Below are 19,104 nucleotides of genomic sequence, written 5' to 3' on the forward strand. Positions count from 1 at the left end.
TTAGCAATTTGACCATGATATGCCTTACTATAATGTGGTTTGCTTGGTATTTATCCTCCATGGGATTTGCTGAGCTTCTTGAGTCACTAGGTTGATAACTTTCATTATGTTTGTAAAATTCTTGGTCATTATCTCTTCACATCTTGATTTTGTCCCATTCTCTCTCTTTTCTCTTTCTGGGACCCCAGTCAACATGTTTTTTAGCTCTCTTGGCTGTATGCTATATCACTTACATTTTGTTCTCTTTTCTTCTTTTTTTTTTTTTTAACCTCTCTGCATTGCAATTGAATGTTCTCTATCGACCTGACTTTGAGTACCCTACTTCTGTCTTCTGTAGTATTCAGTCTATTAACCCATTCATTGTATGCTTTTCAAAATTTAGGTATAAAGTAAAATTTCCCCTTTATAGTATACAATTCTATGAGTTTTGACAAATGTATGCTCTCATATAACCACCACAATCAAAATATAGAATAATGTCATCACCCCCCTAAAATGTCCTCATGTCCCTTTGCAGATAACCTCTTAACTCAGTCCCCATCCCCTGACAACTACTAATCTGTTTTCTGACCCTGTAGTTCTGTCTTTTCCAGAATGTCCAATGAATCAGATAATACACCATGGCTCTTTTCATTTAGCATAATGCATTTGAGATTCATTCATGTTGCATGCAAGAGTAGTTTCATTACTTTTTGTTGCTGAGTAATATTCCATATTATGCATGTACCACAATTTGCTTCTCATTTCAGAACATTTGAGTTTTTCCAACTTGTTGGCAATTATGTATAAAGCTACTGTAAACATTCAGCTTTTTATTGTCAGCATTCATGTCAATGAGCAAATGTTATCATTTGCTTGGGAGGATACTTAAGAGTGGGATTACAGGATTAATAATAAATGTTATGTTTAAGTTTATAAGAAACTTTCAAACTATTTTTCCAAAATGGCTGTACTGTTTTACAGCCCCACTAGCAATGTATGAAAGTCATTCATTGAACTTTTAGCTTAGTCTTATATTTAACTCTAGGACGTTCACTGGATTTTTTAAAAATGAATTCTAATTCTCTGTTAAAATACTCCATCTTTTGATCCATGTAGTCCATCTTTTCCTCTGTTTCCACTTTAACATAGATACGTTATTTTGAAGTCTTTTTCTGCCAACTCCATCTTAGGTCTACTTCCTGGTGAATTTCTTTGTTTTTACATTTTGAGGTTTTCTTTTCTTAGCTTTTTTATTGATACATAATAAATGTACATATTTATGAGGCATGTAATATGTTTATACATGCATTCAGTGTGTAATGATCAAATCAGGGTATTTACAATACCCATCACCTTGAACATTTATTATTTCTTTGTGTTGAGGACATTTCTAATCTTCTCCTTTAGGTATTTTGAAATATGTATTAACTATAGTCACTGTTGTGCTATCAAACACTAGAACTATTCGCTATCTTGGGTCTACTTTTATTGACTGTTCTTGAGTAACAATTATTTTCCTGTTTCACCTATTAATGTTTTATTGTGCTAGAAATGGGGGATGATACATTGCAGAGGTTCTAGATGATGCTCTGTCTACAGAGAATGTTGAGTTTTGTTCCGGCAGGCAGTTAAGTTGCTGAGGAATAATCATGATTCTGTTGTAACTTCATGTTAGACAATGTTATGGTAAGTTTATTTCACTTTTGCTCTTAGTCCTAAGGCATAGTCCCAGGACTGAATGTTTAAGATGTTCACTTAGGTCACTTTACTTTGTCTGGATCAGGGGATGCTAGTATTTTCTTAGCACTAAGACCCTTTTGAAGTCTCTGTGTCCAACATTTAGCCACCCAGAAGTTGTTCTCTATTACACTTTTGAGGGTTATGCCCTATACATGTACAGCTTAGGGATCCAAGGACAATCTCTGTAGACATTTTTGGGTTATCTTCTATCTAGCTCCTTTCTCTCTAGCACCCTTCTTCCCAAAATCTACCTCACAGCCCCAAGGTCTTACCTCCTTTTTTTTTTTTTTTTTTTTTCCCCCACCCAGAGAGATAACTTCTCTCTACTTGGAACTCGTATTTCCTTTCAGTGGTGTTTGGAAAACATCTTCAGGGGAAAGGCAGGGTGAGTGCAGGGACCACTTTTGGTGCTTTCCTTCACTCAGCTGTCTCAGCTGTGAGCTATTTTTATCCATTACTTGAAAGCTGTTGTTTTATTTATGTGTCTAACCTTATTTATTTGTAGAGGGAGGGTAAGGTTGATATCAGCTACATTATTGTGAGTGAAACTGGAAGTCTCCTGAATATTTCTTTTAAAAAATTATCAAATATTCCATAAATTCACCAGATTTGATAATTTGTGAAACTCTAGGATTTCAAAGTTGTAATATAGAATAACTGAATCATAGGTTTGCCTAAAAAATGTTTGATTTTTCATAGACATCACTGAGTGCTCTTACCCAGCTGATGAAAAAGATGCCCCATTTCCGTAAACAGATTACTAAGGTAAGCAGTATTGCATAAGAGGTGCCTAATTAGTTTTAGTTTATATTCAGTTCTATAGTTCAGTTTAGCAGTGGGTTTCATGGAATACTTGGTGTTAGTTGTCCTCTAAAATCTTACTGTAGGTCTGAGAAATATCCCATATATCTAAGCTTCATAACTTCTCTACCTATATAATCTAGAGTTATCTGACTCCAGCTTACACTTTTCTATATCTTTGTCTTGAATAGCCTAACAGTAATATTTCTCAACCTTATAAGAAATTCAGCACTAGATTGACTAGTGGATGTTATTCTACATGTTTCTTTAAAGTAATAGTTACATATTAGTAGATTTAAGAGCATTTAAGCTCTTTAGTCAGGTAAACTATTTTTTTGTTCCTTACAAATAACAGAATAATCTTAACATTTTGGTCATGTTGTACCCTAGTCAACCAATGAATTTTGTGTGTGTTAAAATACTTGAAACATTTAGAAAGATAAAGAGAATATTATAATACAACTTGATTCTGATGAACTTAACTTCTGGGCATTTTTCTCACTTTATTTTTCATTACTCTCAAACTCAACACAAATTCAACACTTCCATCCCATTTATGCTCTCTGTTGATTGTCCCCTGTTATATTAGTCTATTCTTACATTGATATATGGAAATGACTAGGTAATTTATAAAAGAAAGAGTTCTAATTGACTCACAGTTCTTCATGGCTGGGCAGGCCTCAGGAAACTTACAGTCACAGTGGAATCCAGGCACCTTCTTCACAAAGCCACAGGAGGGAGAAGTGCAAGCAGGGAAAATGACAGATGCTTATAAAGCCATCGGACCTCGTGAGAATCAATCACTATTATGAGAACAGCATGGGGGAAATCACTCCCATCATCCAAACATTTTCCATCAGGTCCCTCCCACAGCACATGGGGATTATGGAAACTACAATTCAAGATGAGATTTGGGTGGAGACATACCCAAACCATATCACCTGTAGATCACATTGTCATTTACTTCCTTTCTTGAGTTGTCCCTTTGCTTACATGTTATCTTCATTCACCTCAGCCCATACTTACTTTCAGGCCTGTCTCAAAAGTTTAATATTACTAGTTGCACAAAAGTCATTAAAATGCTTTAAATGATTGATTTCTTCTGTTTTTCAGCAAGTTGTTCATCTTAACTTAGCAGAAGATTGCATGAATAAGTTCAAGCTTAATATAGAAAAGCTCTGCAAAACTGAACAGGTATGTGCAGAGTGAGAAATGTCTATGTTCATCATAAATTTCCAGGGTAAACTTGGTTTTTACGGAATCACAGACCCTCTCTTAGCAGGGAACCCACGTAGGCAGTATTTAATATGTCATTCCCCACTAACATTAACAAGTGGCTGTAGAGTATCTTAGTAAACAGTCCCTCCTAATATGTTGTATATTTTTTGTTAAGGAATGATTTAAATTTTGGGAGCATTATTTCAGGGTAGCATTGTTGGCAGGACTTTCTCGGTACAGCATTTAATGTAGCATTCTGCAGAGCTCATTTTACAAGAGGCCTTTTATATCATGCCTTAATTGTTTCAACCATTGCTCCTAATAGAAGCAGAATACAAGCTGCATGTAATTTTAAATTTTCTAATAGCCATATTACAAAGGTAAAAAGTGCAATTAATTTTACTAATAAGTTGGGTGCAGCGGTGTGTGCGCATAGTCCCAGCTACTCAGGACGCTGAAGCAGGAGGATTCCTTGAGCCCAAGAGTTTCAGGGCAGCCTGGGCAAGACCCTGTCTCTTAAAAAAAAAAAAAAGATTTGACAGCCTTGTGTATTCAAAATATTATTTCAACATATAATCAATATAAAAAGTTATTAATTAGATATTTTGCATTATATTACTTCAAGTCTTCTGATATTCTGTACCTGCAGCACATCTTAATTCAGACTGATCCCATTTTAAGTGCTCAGTAGTCATATGTGACTAGTGGCTACTGTACTCTATAGCACAGGTTTAGATTAATGATTTTTGTCTTCTCTATTTTTTGGCCTTTTGTATTTTGTACAAACAGTAGTTTACAAGTGATGTTTATATTTTCTTTTGTAATGTCATCAGTGTTCCATTAAAATTTGACAAGATTTAATAATAGATTTTGTTTGTTTTTTTGGTTTTGATTTTTGTTTCTGTTTTGAGATGGAGTTTCATTCTTGTCACCCAGGCTGGAGTGCAATGGCCCCATCTCAGCTCACTGCAACCTCCACCTCCTGGGTTCAAACAATTCTCCAGCCCCAGCCTCCTGAGTAGCTGGGATTACAGGCCCCTGCCACCACACCCAGCTAATTTTTTATATTTTTAGTAGGGACGGGGTTTCACCATGTTGGCCAGGCTGGTCTTGAACTTCTGACCTCAGATGATCCACCTGCCTTGGCTTCCCAAAGTTCTGGGATTACGGGCATGAGCCACCCATGCCCATCCAGTAATAGATGTTTTTAACTAAGAAATGAATTTTGATTATAGATCATGGACAATATTTTATTTTCATTAAGGATCTGGCACTTGGAACTGATGCAGAAGGTCAGAAGGTGAAAGATTCCATGCGAGTACTCCTTCCAGTTCTACTCAACAAAAATCATGACAATTGTGATAAAATAAGAGCAATCCTACTTTATATCTTCAGTATTAATGGTAATGGAGATAATCCCTTTTTAATAAGTGTTTTACTATTGATCATAAAAGAATCCTTAAAAACTGAAAGATAGTTGCTGAACTTGGTTAAGATAAATAAAAGGGAAAATATGAAATTTAGAGAAGACTAAAGGAGATATAAATTAACTGTTTCGTATGGGTACTACCTAAAACCCCAAAATTATTTTGGTAGTAATTATGTGATTATGTACCCATATTTTTACCTATTCAAGGAACTACAGAAGAAAATTTGGACAGGTTGATCCAGAATGTAAAGATAGAAAATGAGAGTGACATGATTCGTAACTGGAGTTACCTTGGTGTTCCCATTGTTCCCCAAGTAAGAAGTCTTATGTTGTGTGTATACTTCACATATATGTATGTATGGTTGTTTACATTAACTATGTTTTTTATGTGAACAGTATTCTTAAGTTCACTGTATAGATTTTGAATAAGCAATTAAAATTTTTTTTTCTTTTCCATATGTAATTTGGGCAAATATCAGCTTTCTAGTGAATTTATTTTATGGCTTCTATCATAATTTACTATTTATACTTTTGTCTTTATGATTCATTTATAGCAGTTGTCATATTTTAGTTAAACGTGTAACCTTTATAATTTGGCAGAGAAACTAAGTATATATTCTCTTGATTAAAAAAATTTAGGCTCACTAGGTATGGTGGTTCACACCTGTAATCACAACACTTTGGGAGAGGCTGAGGCAGGAGGATTGCTTGAGCCCAGGAGTTTGAGACCAGCCTGGGCATCATAGTGAGACCTTGCCTCTACAAAAAGCAAAAAACATAGCCAGTTGTGGTGGTATGTACCTGTAGTCCCAGCTACTCAGGAGGCTGATGTGGGAGGATCACATAAGCCCAGGAGGTCGAGGCTGTAGTGAGCCGAAATCATACCACTCTACTCCAGCCCAAAGCAAGACTCTGTCTCTTTAAAATAAATACATAAATTTAAAAAANAAAAAAAAAAAGACCAGTCACAGTGGCTCACACCTGTAATCCCAGCACCTGGGGAGGCCAAGGCAAGTGGATCACAAGATTAGGAGTTTGAGACCATCCTGACTAACATGGTGAAACCCCATCTCTGCTAAAAATACAAAAATTAACTCAGTGTGGTGGCAGACACCTGTAATCCCAGATACTCAGGCAGCTGTGGCAGGAGAATCACTTGAACCCAGGAGGCGGAGGTTGCAGTGAGCTGAGATCGCGCCATTGCACCCCACCCTGGGGGACAGAGCAAGACTCTGTCTCAAAAAAAAAAATATTTGAAAGAACTCTATTTAGAATCTCACTCTATACCATCAATTTTCTTTTCTTTTCTTTTCTTTTTTTTTTTTGAGACAGAGGGTAGCCTAGGCTGGAGTACAGTGATGTGATCCCAACTCACTGCAACCTCTGCCTTAGGTTCAGGTGGTTCTCCTGCCTTAGCCTTCTGAGTAGCTGGCATTACAGGTGCCTGCCATCCACCCGGCTAATTTTTGTATTTTTAGTAGAGATGGGGTTTTACCATGTTGGCCAGGTTGGCCTTGAACTCCTGACCTCGGCTTCCCCAAGTGCTAGGATTACAGACGTGAGCCACCACACCCGGCCCCATCAAGTTTATATTTTTATTTTAATAAACATATTTTCTGATAGGATTATAAATACATTTTAGCATTAAAGCGCAAAATACTGTTCAGTGGAATGTGACCACACTTACTCAGATTTTTTTAACTAGGCATCCCCACTCTTAGTTTTAAATCATATAGAATATAGTATTTGCTGGTAAATTAAGTATCTTTGTTAGGAAACAAGAGTATTATATTTGAATAGAATTACTAGTTTTTAATTTTTTTCTCTAATTGTGTTAGTCTCAACAAGGCAAACCATTAAGAAAGGATCGGTCTGCAGAAGAAACTTTTCAGCTCTCTCGATGGACACCTTTTATCAAAGATATTATGGAGGTAAAAAATCATTAAATATTTTCTTCTACCTGAGTGCCCTCTTTAGCGTATTCTTTACTTTTTGTAATTTATGTCAATTTGAGCATATGTATTGGGCAGGAGGTTTTCTGCAGTGTTTGGAGGCTTCACAAAAAAAGCCTGTATCTGGGGTAAAGAGAGGAGACAAAATTCTTGAAGATTCCTTCCTTTCTTTTTCTTTTTTTTTTTTGAAACAGTTTCGCCTTTGTTGCCCAGGCTGGATTGCAATGGCACAATCTCAGCTCACTGCAACCTCCACCTCCCAGGTTCAAGTGATTCTCTTTCCTCAGCCTCCTGAGTAGGTGGGACTACACCAGTACACCCGGCTAATTTTTGTATTTTTAGTGGAGACAGGGTTTCACTATGTTGGCCAGGCTGGTCTTGAACTCCTGACCTTGTGATCCACCCGCCTCGGCCTCTCAAAGTGCCGGGATTACAGGTGTGAGTCACCACACCCAGCCAAAGATTATTTTCTTAAAGACCTCAGACAAACTCATACCACAGACTGTTTCAAAACAAATAGATTTTAAAAAGCACATACATGCTTAATGAAAAATACTGCTTTATTTAAGTAACTACATGTGACATAAATATAATTAATTTATTTGATTGAAAGGTCAACAAAATAACATTTGTATGTGGACTACTATTAGAAAGTGTTAAATGCCAATATTCTTGGAAATGTATTTGGATTAAAATGTAAACCTCATTATAGTTTTCTGTCAGATGAATCATGTCTTTAATACTGTTTATGCCTAGAGAAGATTATTCAATTATAGGAAATTATAAAATGAGCTAATTTTAAAATTACCTTATGAGCTTAATAAAATCATGACACTGATTCTTCAGTCATGATCATATAGTTCCATTTATTCCCCTTTTCCTTCGACTTAAACCCCAGTTTATACTTGCCTTTGGGAGCTAATTTGGTACAGTGCATAACTATGATTTTTGTTTTGCTTGGCTAACTTTATGTCATTCACACATGCTTAAACACATATGAAAAATCTAAAGAATTTAGACTTTATTTTCTTTTTTTTTTTTGAGACAGAGTTTCGCTCTTGTTACCCAGGCTGGAGTGCAATGGCGCGATCTCGGCTCACCGCAACCTCCGCCTCCTGGGTTCAGGCAATTCTCCTGCCTCAGCCTCCTGAGTAGCTGGGACTACAGACACGTGCCACCATGCCCAGCTAATTTTTTGTAGTTTTTAGTAGAGACGGGGTTTCACCATGTTGACCAGGATGGTCTCGATCTCTTGACCTCGTGATCCACCCGCCTCGGCCTCCCAAAGTGCTGGGATTACAGGCTTGAGCCACGGCGCCCGGCTAGACTTTATTTTCTATAGGGATTTTTTTTTTTTCCCTTTCTCACAGGATGATGTAGAACTAAGTAGTTTCTCATGGATAGTTTTTGTTAAACATATTCCTAATCAGTTTACCATGGCTCGTAATTTGTAAAATAAGAATTGACTTTCTTGAACCCCTGAACAAGAATGTGCATGTTAAATTCAGAAAGTACACATTTGGATCCATGACAGTCTTAGGCTTTTAGACTTTCTCCTGAAACTTGATTTCCTCCCTTCTTGCAGTCTTACTGAAATGTTCTTGGATGCTGAGTACTTTGTGCCCACTCCTTGTGCCCACTTGTTAATACTGTTTGTACTACCATGCTATAAAGCAGTGGTCTCCATACTTTTCAATTCATGAACACCTAAGCATAAAAAATGTGAGCATCAACCTATTTATTTATAAGTTATGCACTACTGTACTAAAAAAATATAATCTGTATACGGTATATTAATACATATACATATATCATAAAATCTAACACAGAAAAGAGGGAAAATTTTTAAGAATAAAATGAAAAGGAAACCTTCCCATATCCTATTGGATTGTCTTGAGTACCCCTAGGCCATAGCAGTAGCTATGAAGGGCAAAGCTTTAGAGGTATGTCAGGACTGGAATGATGATTAGAAACCCCTGGCACTGTAGAACTAAAGGCCCTGATAAGGTACCTGGAATCCTTATAACAGCATCAGAACCCTGCAAATGAAGAAAAGGAGTCATGCAGCAAATACTGGTTTAATAAGTAAATGATTTCACTAATTTTTGAAGCAAATAAGATTTGTGAGTTTCAAAGAAAAGGCTAATCTTATTTTACTAAATATTTATGTCTAATGTTCCTCAATTTCAAATGCAAGTTTTGACCTTTATGCACAAGAGTCCTGCAATTTACAATTTTCTTGATGGAATTAACTCTTTCCTTCCCTAGGATGCTATTGATAATAGATTGGATTCAAAAGAATGGCCATATTGTTCCCAGTATCCAGCAGTATGGAATGGTTCAGGAGCTGTAAGGTAAAATTTATAAGTGAAAATCAATGAAATTTTCATTCTACAGACTAATAATTTAAAATGGTACACAGGTACTCATATTTGGCAACTTTCTTTGAAGCATACAGTCCTGTATTTTTTCTTTAACTTGTTTTAAATGAATCTAGATAAGCAATATAAAAATGTAACTTTATTATAAAAAATATTTTCATGAAACTAGAGGTATTCCCTTCCCTGCCAACTCTTCCTTCACATAGCAGAGACCTTAATCCCTTTCAGTAACTTTTTTGTGTTGAAATATTTGAAACATTTAGAAAGATGTAGAGAATGTTACAATGTTCTACTCAGTGTCTAGCTTATCAACTAAATCATTATAATTCAAGCTTCCTGTATATCACACTCTGGTTTTATTATTCTCCCTTTCTTTTCTGTCCTGAATTTGGTGTTTATTGCCTGTATGTCTTTATACTTTTTCTATATATGTTTGTATCTTAAACAACGTCTTGAGTTATCTCTTGCAGGATTTTCTCTTAGTCTTTGACTTTCCGCCGTTTAACTGTGTTGTGTCTACATGTAGTTCGCTTTGTGTTTATTCTACCTCAGGATTGTTGAGTTTCTTAGATCTGAAAGTTAATAATTTTCCTCAAATTTGGGATGTTTTCAAGCATTACTTTTTTAAAAATTTTTTCTGCCCCTTTCTCTCTCCTTCTGAAACTCCTGCTACACATAAGTTGGAGGATTTGACATTGTCCTGTGAGTTACTGAGGCTCTGTTTTCTTTCATCTTTTTAAAATTTGTTACTGTACTTTTCACATCTAGAATTTCCATTTGAGTTATTTTTCATTTCCATTTCTGACTGTTGAGATCCCCTGTTAACTTGTTAGCATATTTTTTATTTTAATTCTTTCAACGTATTTGTAACTGCTTGGAAGTCCCTAACATCTTAGTCTACTCAGGGTTAATTCCTATTGAATGTTTTTTGCCCCAAGTGTGAGTCACACACTCCTGTTTCTTTGCATATCTCATTTTTGGCTGAAAAATTGACCTTTTAGATAATGTATTATAGCAACTCCAATTGTCTTAGTAATTTGTGTGGACTTAAACTATGGAATCTTTCTCTCTTGCTCTCTTGTAGTCACTGGTGTCCTTGTTTAATTTTTTTTAATTTTAATTTTTGTATCTTAGCTTCTAGTGGTTGCCCCTATGTCTGTGTAGTTTAGACATCAGTCAGTTTCTGTTCATACATTTCAAGCCTGTATGAATTCCATCCTCTGCAGATCAAACTGAGTGTGGGTTAGAGATTGCATTCCAAAATATGCCGTTCTTAAGTCTCCCTCCTTTTTAAATTTTTTTTTTTTTTAAGTAGAGGGAGGGCCTTGCTCTGTTGCCCACACTGGAGTGCAGGAGTGCAGTGGCATGATCGTAGCCTACTATAACCTCGAACTCATGGGCTCAGGTGAGCCTCCCACCTCAGCTTCCCAGGTAACTAGGGTTCCAAGTACGTGCCACCACACCCAGCTAATTTTTTTAAATGTCTTGTAGAGGTAGGACCTTACTATGTTGCCCAGGCTCGTCTTGAACTCCTGGGCTCAAGCGACCTTCCTGCCTCAGCCTCCCAAAGCACTGGGATTATCTGTGTGAGACACTGCACCTGGCCCCGCTTTTTTCCCTTTTCTTTCCCCTGGACTTTCTCAGGCTTTCCCCCACACATGCCTAGTTTAGCAGTCAACTAATAATGTGTAGAGAGCTTATCTTTTCTTTCTTTGGCTTCTTTACTTCTGGGATTTCCTTATTAAATTTCTGCCTGGCCTGGTGCAGTGGCTCACATCTCTAATCCCAGCACTTTGTGAGGCTGAGGCAGGCAGATCACAAGGTCAGGAGTTCAAGACCAGCCTGACCAACATGGTAAAACCCTGTCTCTAGCAAAAGTACAAAAATTAGTGGGGTGTAGCAGCATGCGCCTGTAATCCCAGCTACTCAAGAGGCTGAGGCAAGAGAATCGCTTGAACCCAGGAGGCAGAGGTGCAGTGAGCTGAGATTGCACCACTGTACCCCAGCCTGTGCGACAGAGCAAGACTCCATCTCAAAAAAATAAATAAACCAATATTGACTGCCCATTTTAAGTTGAGACCACACTTAGCAAAGCTGCAGGATTTTGCACTCCCCTCACTGCCCCACCTTGAATCAAGTCTTACACCAATGGCAGTAAAGCTATTAATTTTTCTCTGACTGAGCTGGGAGAGCAGTGAGGGTTAGATGCAGCCCAGGCTAGAAGGTTGCATATTCACCACCACCATTCTACCAGATACGTCAGCAGGCATTCAAGACTAAATGCTTCTCAATTTGTTGTCTGCCTATGGTTTCCAGTTAATCTGAAATGTTTTGTTTTGTTTTGTTTTGTTTTCCCCCACAATTTTATCCAGGGATACATTTGTTTTCTTAGAGGGGAATCGTCCGACCACCTTATTCTGCCATGACTACAAGTGCTCTCTGTATTATGTTTTTAAACTTAATATGGTGTCATACTGTGTGTCCTTCTGCAGCCTGCTTTTTTGTTTCCCTTACATTATGTTTGTGAAATTTATCCCAGACTGATACATGCATAAATTTTCACTGCTAGTTTGTATATACTTAATATGAGTATAGCAACTTACTCATCTGTTTTCCACATGATAGAAATTTAGGCTCCCTCAAAACTGGCATTATTACAAACAGTATGCAGTGAACATTCTTATACCTTTATATGTATCTGGGTGTTTAGGGCGCTTCCCTTGGACTGAGGTCTTTTCTTTAGTTTTGTTCTATTTTTTCCTTTCTACAAAAGGTTTGGTGATTATGTTATCTATTTTTATTCTTGTAGCAGTTTATTTCTACACATATTTGACTCAACAAAGTCTAAGATTAATTAGTATCTCTGCCCTCCTCTTGAACAATACAAGAACCTTAGACCAACTGGATATAAACCATGCACCCCTTAAATATTACAATACTTCATTTTGTTCACTTTATATCTTCTCCCCTCCCAATTTAATAGGCAGCATTATTGGTTTTTTTAAATTCAGTTGTATGTGCATGTGAACCTGTTAAATTTCCCACCACTCCTTTTGTGTGGGCTCAGTTTCTTTCTTTCTGAAGTGTATCCTTTCATGTGAGTCTGTTGGTGGTAGTCTTTTTTTTAGATTTTCTTTGTTTTTTATTTTTTCCAAGACAGAATCTTGCTCTGTCGCCCAGGCCAGAATGCAGTGGCGCAGTCCCGGCTCACTGCAACCTCTGCCTCCTGGGTTCAAGCAATTTTCGTGCCTCAGCCTCATGCATAGCTAGGATTACAGGCACGTGCCACCACACCCAGCTAGTTTTTGTATTTTTAGTAGAGACAGGGTTTCACCGTGTTGGCCAGGCTGGTCTCGAACTCCTGACCGCATGATCTACCTCCCTCAGCCTCCCAAAGTGCTGGGATTACAGGCGTGCGCTACCATCCCAGACAGTGGTGGTAGTCTTCATAGTTTCATTCATCTCTTCATTTGGTTGTTTTTAGCCACCTATGAATTTCTAAGAGCTGAGGTATGTTCACTCAACACTTGTAGAAAATATTCTGCAGTTTCCAAGGTTCTACCTTAGTTCTTGGGAAGGTAGAGGGGTTGTGTTTTCTGTCAGTCTTCTTGTACCTGTGTGCATAATAAGCCTTTTTTCTCTGGTTGTTTTTTGTTGTTGCTTCTGTATATTCCCTGTGCTGTGTATATCTGAGGATTTTTTTTTCTTTCTTTCTTTGGGATAAATTTATGTTTCCTGAATCTGAGGATTCATATCTTTCATAAATTCTTCAAATATTGCCACTTCTGTAGTCTTGGTTTTGTTGGAACATCTTATTCTGTCATAGTGTCTCCCAATCTCTTACACTCTTTTATTTCTTCTGCTTGTGTTTCACTCTAGAAATTTTTCTTCAGATTTAGTTTTCAGTTCTTTAGTTCTCCCTTACACTTTGTCTCATCTGCTGTATAAGCTGTTTTTTCTTTTTCTATTTTCAGTGACTTTATTTTTCCATTTTAGAAGTTATCACATTTCTTTTTTAAATATGCTTGGACTTTTTGTTGTTTCTTATTTTGTCATGCTTCTACTTTATTGTCCATTGTCATTTTAAAAAACCTAATTTGTAGTCTGTATCTAATAATTTCACTATTTTACACTCTTTGGGTTCAATTCTGCTGCCTTTTATTTCTGCAGACTCATAGTTACTTATTTCTGTATATGTTTTGTAATTTTGAATGCTGAGTTTATTTTGGTAGCCAGCATTGAGAACAGGTCCCTTCAGACAGGTTTGTGGTATGCTCTTGCCAGATTAGAGGTTTTTTTCTTTTTTGTGTTAATTTCTCAGTTTGGGGTTCCTCAGACCATGAAGATAGTATAATTAACACCTAAGACTCTCATGAGACAGTCATGTGGCTAAATTACCAGGTGAGAAGCTTCCTTGCATCTCCCCTTGCCTTTGAGGGTGTCCTGACCTTATGCAGGGTGTCAGCTCCCAGTCTCTATCTTGCACAATACCCAGGGCTTGCCCCTTGTTTGCTAAGATTGGAAAATACTCCACAAGGCAGATCAAGCCTCAACTCAGTTTATTATTCTAATATTTAGCTTCCTTTTTACCAACAGCGCCTGGAGATTTCTCTGACTTGTTTATTCTCAGCTATGATTTAAAAACATATTTGCTCTTATTTTAATCAGTGCTCCTTGGTGCTATTTAGAGGGAAGGTTTCAGGATCTAGGGATTTAATTATTATCTTTATATCTCCCAGTCTTCACATGTATGTGAAACAAATTAAATATAATCCCATTGCTCTAAAATTGCTATTGAGCAGCTTAGAAATAGAATTGTTTTCAGCAGTGTTGTCTCCTTTTCTTTTGCCTTCTTATTTCTCTCTGTTGATACAGTTTTTAAGCCAAATTTATGTTTTTACTACATTCTTGACTTTGTGTGGGAACAAGAGTGTGTCTTGTTCCTGTTTCATCTTTCAAAAGGAAAAGAAAATTTTAATTTTAATTAAAAAAAAATTTTTTCCTGTTCACTACCTCATTCTTTAAGGTGGTTGAAGTGATCATCTGAAAGGCTAGGTTAAGAACATTATTAGGCCGGGCGTGGTGGCTCACACCTGTAATCCCAACACTTTGGGAGGTCAAGGCAGGTGGATCACAAGGTCAAGGGATCAAGACCATCCTGGCCAACATGGTGAAACCCCGTCTCTACTAAAATACAAAAATTAGCTGGACATGGTGGTGCGTGCCTGTAGTCCCAGCTACTCAGGAGGCTGAGGCAGGAGAATTGCTTGCACCCAGGAGGCGGAGATTGCAGTGAGCCGAGATTGCGCCACTGCACTCCAGCCTGGCGCCTAGTTGCAAGAGCGAGACTGTCTCAATAAAAAAGAAAAGAACCTTATTAAAAGTTTGATGGGGCTGGATGCAGTGGTATACACCTGTAAGTCCAGCTACTTGAGGCCAAGGTGGGAGGATCGCTTGAGCCTAAGAGTTCGAGGCTGTAGTGCCCTGTGATGGTGCTGGTCAACAGCCGCTGCACTGTAGCCTAGGCAACATAGCAGGACCCCATCTCTTAAAAAAAACAAAAATTTGCTATGAGATCCTATATTGCAAGACTTCGTAGGTCATCCAGAACAGTAGCTCTCAAAGTAGGTTACAAAGTGAACCATTGGGTACTTATTTTTACCTAAACAATAAGAAATTAAGCTTTACTGATATATTCTAGTACATATAGGTCATTTATACATTAATATATATTTGTTTGTAAATGCATGTGTTTATTTTGAAATATTTACTTTTCAAAAAAAAGCTAATAACTTTTACCAGTGGAACCTGTGAACAACAAAAGTAATTCCTATGCTCTAGAGCAGTGCTAGCCAGTAGAGCTTTCTGCAGTGATAGACCCATTCTGTGTTGGCACTGTATATGACAGCCAATAGCCACATGTGGCTATTGGGTACTGGATATATGGCTGGTGTGGATGAATAACTGGATTTCTTATTTTATTTAATTTTAACTAATTTAAATTTAAATAGCCTCATGTGGCTAGTGGCCACTATATGGGAGTCTGGAAATCTAGAGCAATCTGGAGGAGGAATGGTAAAAAGTAATCACTACTATTTATTGATTGTTATTACCCGTCACCAGATTCCCTACTTAGTATGTTCTCTACGTTGTTTCATTTAATCCTTGTAACAACCTTTGAGGTTTTTGTTTGTTTGTTTGTTTTCCCCCCTTTTTTTAATTGCATTTTAGGTTTTGGGGTACATGTGAAGAACATGCAAGATTGTTGCATAGGTACACACATGGCAGTGTGATTTGCTGCCTTCCTCCCCATCACCTATATCTGGCATTTCTCCCCATGCTATCTCTCCCCTACTCCCCACCCCCCCCCTTTCCCTCCCCTATTTCCCTCCCCAGTGTGTGATGCTCCCCTCCCTGTGTCCATGTGTTCTCATTGTTCAGCACCCACCTATGAGTGAGAACATGTGGTGTTTGATTTTCTCTTCTTGTGTCAGTTTACTGAGAATGATGGTTTCCAGGTTCATCCATGTCCCTACAAAGGACACAAACTCATCATTTTTGATGGCTGCATAATATTCCATGGTGTATATGTGCCACATTTTCCCTGTCCAGTGTATCATCAGTGGGCATTTGGGTTGGCTCCAGGTCTTTGCTATTGTAAACAGTGCTGCAATGAACATTCGTGTGCATGTGTCCTTATAGTAGAACGATTTATAATCCTTTGGATATATACCCAGTAATGGGATTGCTGGGTCCTTTGAGGTTTAGAGGAGAAGTTAAGTTACTTGCTGAAAGTCATACTGAATCAAAAACAAGCAGAATACAAATCAAAACCCAGGTCTAATTCTTAACAGCCAACCTCCTACCATCATAAGTTCCTGAATTCCGTTCCAGTAGGGAACAACCAAATACCACATCAGCTTCCAAAGTAATACTTGCCCCTTTCCTCTTCTTGTCTTCAAAACTTTATCAGTGCCACTCTGTACTTTTTTTTTAATTTCAAGAAGTTGCAGACTTCTCACGTATATTATTTATTATGAAATAATAAGGGAGGGTGTTAGCTCTACTCTATAGGTTAAAATGCCAAACCAGATTATGCGTGATTTGTTAAAACTGTTTTTGAAATGTGGCTGTCTTGCTTAACTCTTGGTGTTCTAGTCATACTATGGTTAAGTCATTTCCTTAAAAATCAGTGTAATTGGTAGCAAGTTTGAGTTTGGTTGAGTTAGGCTTTTTAAGTCTACAAGCATTATGGCTTTGGAAATGTTTATAACATGTTTACTTTTTTAAAATTACTTTTTAGTGCTCGCCAGAAACCCAGAGCTAATTATTTAGAAGACCGAAGAAACGGGTCAAAGCTGATTGTTTTTGTAATTGGAGGGATTACATACTCTGAAATGCGTTGTGCTTATGAAGTTTCTCAGGCACATAAATCCTGTGAAGTTATTATTGGTAAGATTTTTCTGTTTTAAATACAAACTCTAAATGCAAAAATACACATGTAAAATGTTATCTTGCATTATACATTTGAGACAAAATTTAATGCAAAAAACATTGTTAACCTTAGAATGTGTTTTATCTGACGTATTGGGGTTTTTTCCTGGTTAACTTTTTGATAGTTTTATTTTAAAATATGCTTATTTGATGCAGAGGAGCTTGCTCCTTTAAAATAGTATGTTCTGTACATTTGCTTAACCATTAAATAGATTTTTATGCACAAATACATTTCTACTTCAAATGTATTTTCAAGTTTTTGTGGATATGGACATGACATTGGCAAGGCCTGTGTGGAATTCAGTTTTAAGAATTTCAGGCCAGGCTAGTGACTCATGCCTGTAATCCCAGCACTTTGGGAAGCCAAGGCAGAAGGATCACTTAAGGTCAGGAGTTTGAAAGCAGCCTGGGTAATAAAGCAAAACCCAGGCCGGGCGCGGTGGCTGACGCCTGTAATCCCAGCACTTTGGGAGGCCGAGGCGGGTGGATCACGAGGTCAAGAGATCGAGACCATCCTGGTCAACATGGTGAAACCCCGTCTCTACTAAAACTACAAAACATTAGCTGGGCATGGTGGTGCGTGCCTGTAATCCCAGCTACTCAGGAGGTTGAGGCAGGAGAATTGCCTGAACCCAGGAAGCGGAGATTGCGGTGAGCCAAGATTGCACCATTGCACTCCAGCCTGGGTAACAAGAGCGAAACTCCATCTCCAAAAAAAAAAAAGCAAAACCCCATCTCTACAAAAAATAAATAAGAATTTCAGTCAAAGCCAATGATAGGTAAACCCTCCTGACCCATGGAGGTGCTAGATTTGTGTGTTAAGCCTTGACCTGCAGCACTGCTTAGTAGGTCTCTGTTATTGAACAATAACTGTTACAGTGCTGAGGATAGGGTAATCTCCAGTTTTGCTCTTCCATGTACCAATGTATAGCACAAAGTAGACAAAGCACTAGGAATGGCCAGTTTCTGAAAAGTTACTGAGCATGCTCAGTGGTGAGGAAGGTTTGAAACACTGTAGCATAGGCAGATTTCAGGTAGATCTTACAGAAATTTTGTTAAATTGCCCCAGGCTACTATACTTTGCATATTTGAAGGACAACACATTATTTTGAGTGAAGGAAAACTGATTTAACTGCTGGCCTCTGAAAAGTTCTCTTTCCTCCTGCCAGGTTCTACGCATATCTTAACACCCAAAAAGCTGTTGGATGATATAAAGATGCTGAATAAACCCAAGGATAAAGTCTCCTTTATTAAGGATGAATAGCTTTTCTTTTTGGAGGGTTTAGAGATTCTTACTAATATGGTGAACTAAAATAGAAAATGTTGCTGTCATGTAATTTAAACAATGTAAATATTATATGGAATAATGGTTTTTCAAATACATTTCTTAAGGAACTTTATGATTATGTATTACTGGATTTGCCATTTTTGATAATTTAAATATTGCTGCTGCCTTGTAGGTGTTGAGAAGAAATGTTAAAATGTTTTCTAAAAGAAAATTTTTTCACCTTTGGAGCAGAATATATTAGAGTTGTGGGTGATTTTTCACAGCCACCTTTGTACATACTAATTACCCACTGGATACTTACATCTGTCTCATGCTGAAGTATAGTTTTTTGGGAAAGAAAGATTTTAAGTAAAGAGCTTGTAAAAGTAAACTGTAAATGTGTACGTATGATAGAATTGTTTCCTATAAGTGCAGTTTTTCTTTCAACTAAAATTCAGTTTGTTTTTCGTGTAAAATAATTCAGTCAGTAGAAATGGAGTGATTTCACAGTGTGTACTATCTTGCCACATACTTCTAAAGAACACAGTTTTATGTAATTTTGAAATCATGTATGTTTAAATTAGAAAACCAAAAATAATCATGAACATTCTAAGAGAAAATAAATATAGAATTTTTAAAATTATCCTGGTTTGTTTTTTCTGTAGGGGAGAGGGTAAAGTTTGAAATTTTAAAAGTTCTAAATTAGAGTAACAAAGAAGAAAAAGAATGTACCATAATATTCCCACCAAGATAACTCCTAATGACTTTTTCAAAAATAATGTAATCTTGGCCGGGCGCGGTGGCTCAAGCCTGTAATCCCAGCACTTTGGGAGGCTGAGG

The 19,104-nt window shown here is 37.3% G+C and overlaps 1 protein-coding gene across 3 annotated transcripts in view; it reads left to right on the forward strand.

Annotated features, from left to right (window-relative positions):
- The window catches only part of STXBP3 (syntaxin binding protein 3), a 71,099-nt gene extending 52,201 nt beyond the window's left edge, over positions 1-18,898 (forward strand). For 2 of the 3 annotated variants that reach the window (XM_037728107.1, XM_017499211.2), the window contains 8 exons: positions 2,422-2,487; positions 3,637-3,717; positions 5,006-5,144; positions 5,378-5,484; positions 7,009-7,101; positions 9,391-9,476; positions 16,807-16,955; positions 18,167-18,898. In XM_037728107.1, the coding sequence (XP_037584035.1) occupies positions 2,422-2,487; positions 3,637-3,717; positions 5,006-5,144; positions 5,378-5,484; positions 7,009-7,101; positions 9,391-9,476; positions 16,807-16,955; positions 18,167-18,261 (816 nt within the window). In that variant the 3' untranslated portion in view covers positions 18,262-18,898. The remainder of the gene's footprint in view (positions 1-2,421; positions 2,488-3,636; positions 3,718-5,005; positions 5,145-5,377; positions 5,485-7,008; positions 7,102-9,390; positions 9,477-16,806; positions 16,956-18,166) is intronic. The other variant, XM_037728108.1, reaches the window with a different exon arrangement.
- The last annotated feature ends 206 nt before the right edge of the window (positions 18,899-19,104 follow it).

Source organism: Cebus imitator, unplaced genomic scaffold (assembly GCF_001604975.1).
Source record: "Cebus imitator isolate Cc_AM_T3 unplaced genomic scaffold, Cebus_imitator-1.0 Scaffold256, whole genome shotgun sequence".
Classification (NCBI taxonomy): Eukaryota; Metazoa; Chordata; class Mammalia; order Primates; family Cebidae; genus Cebus; species Cebus imitator.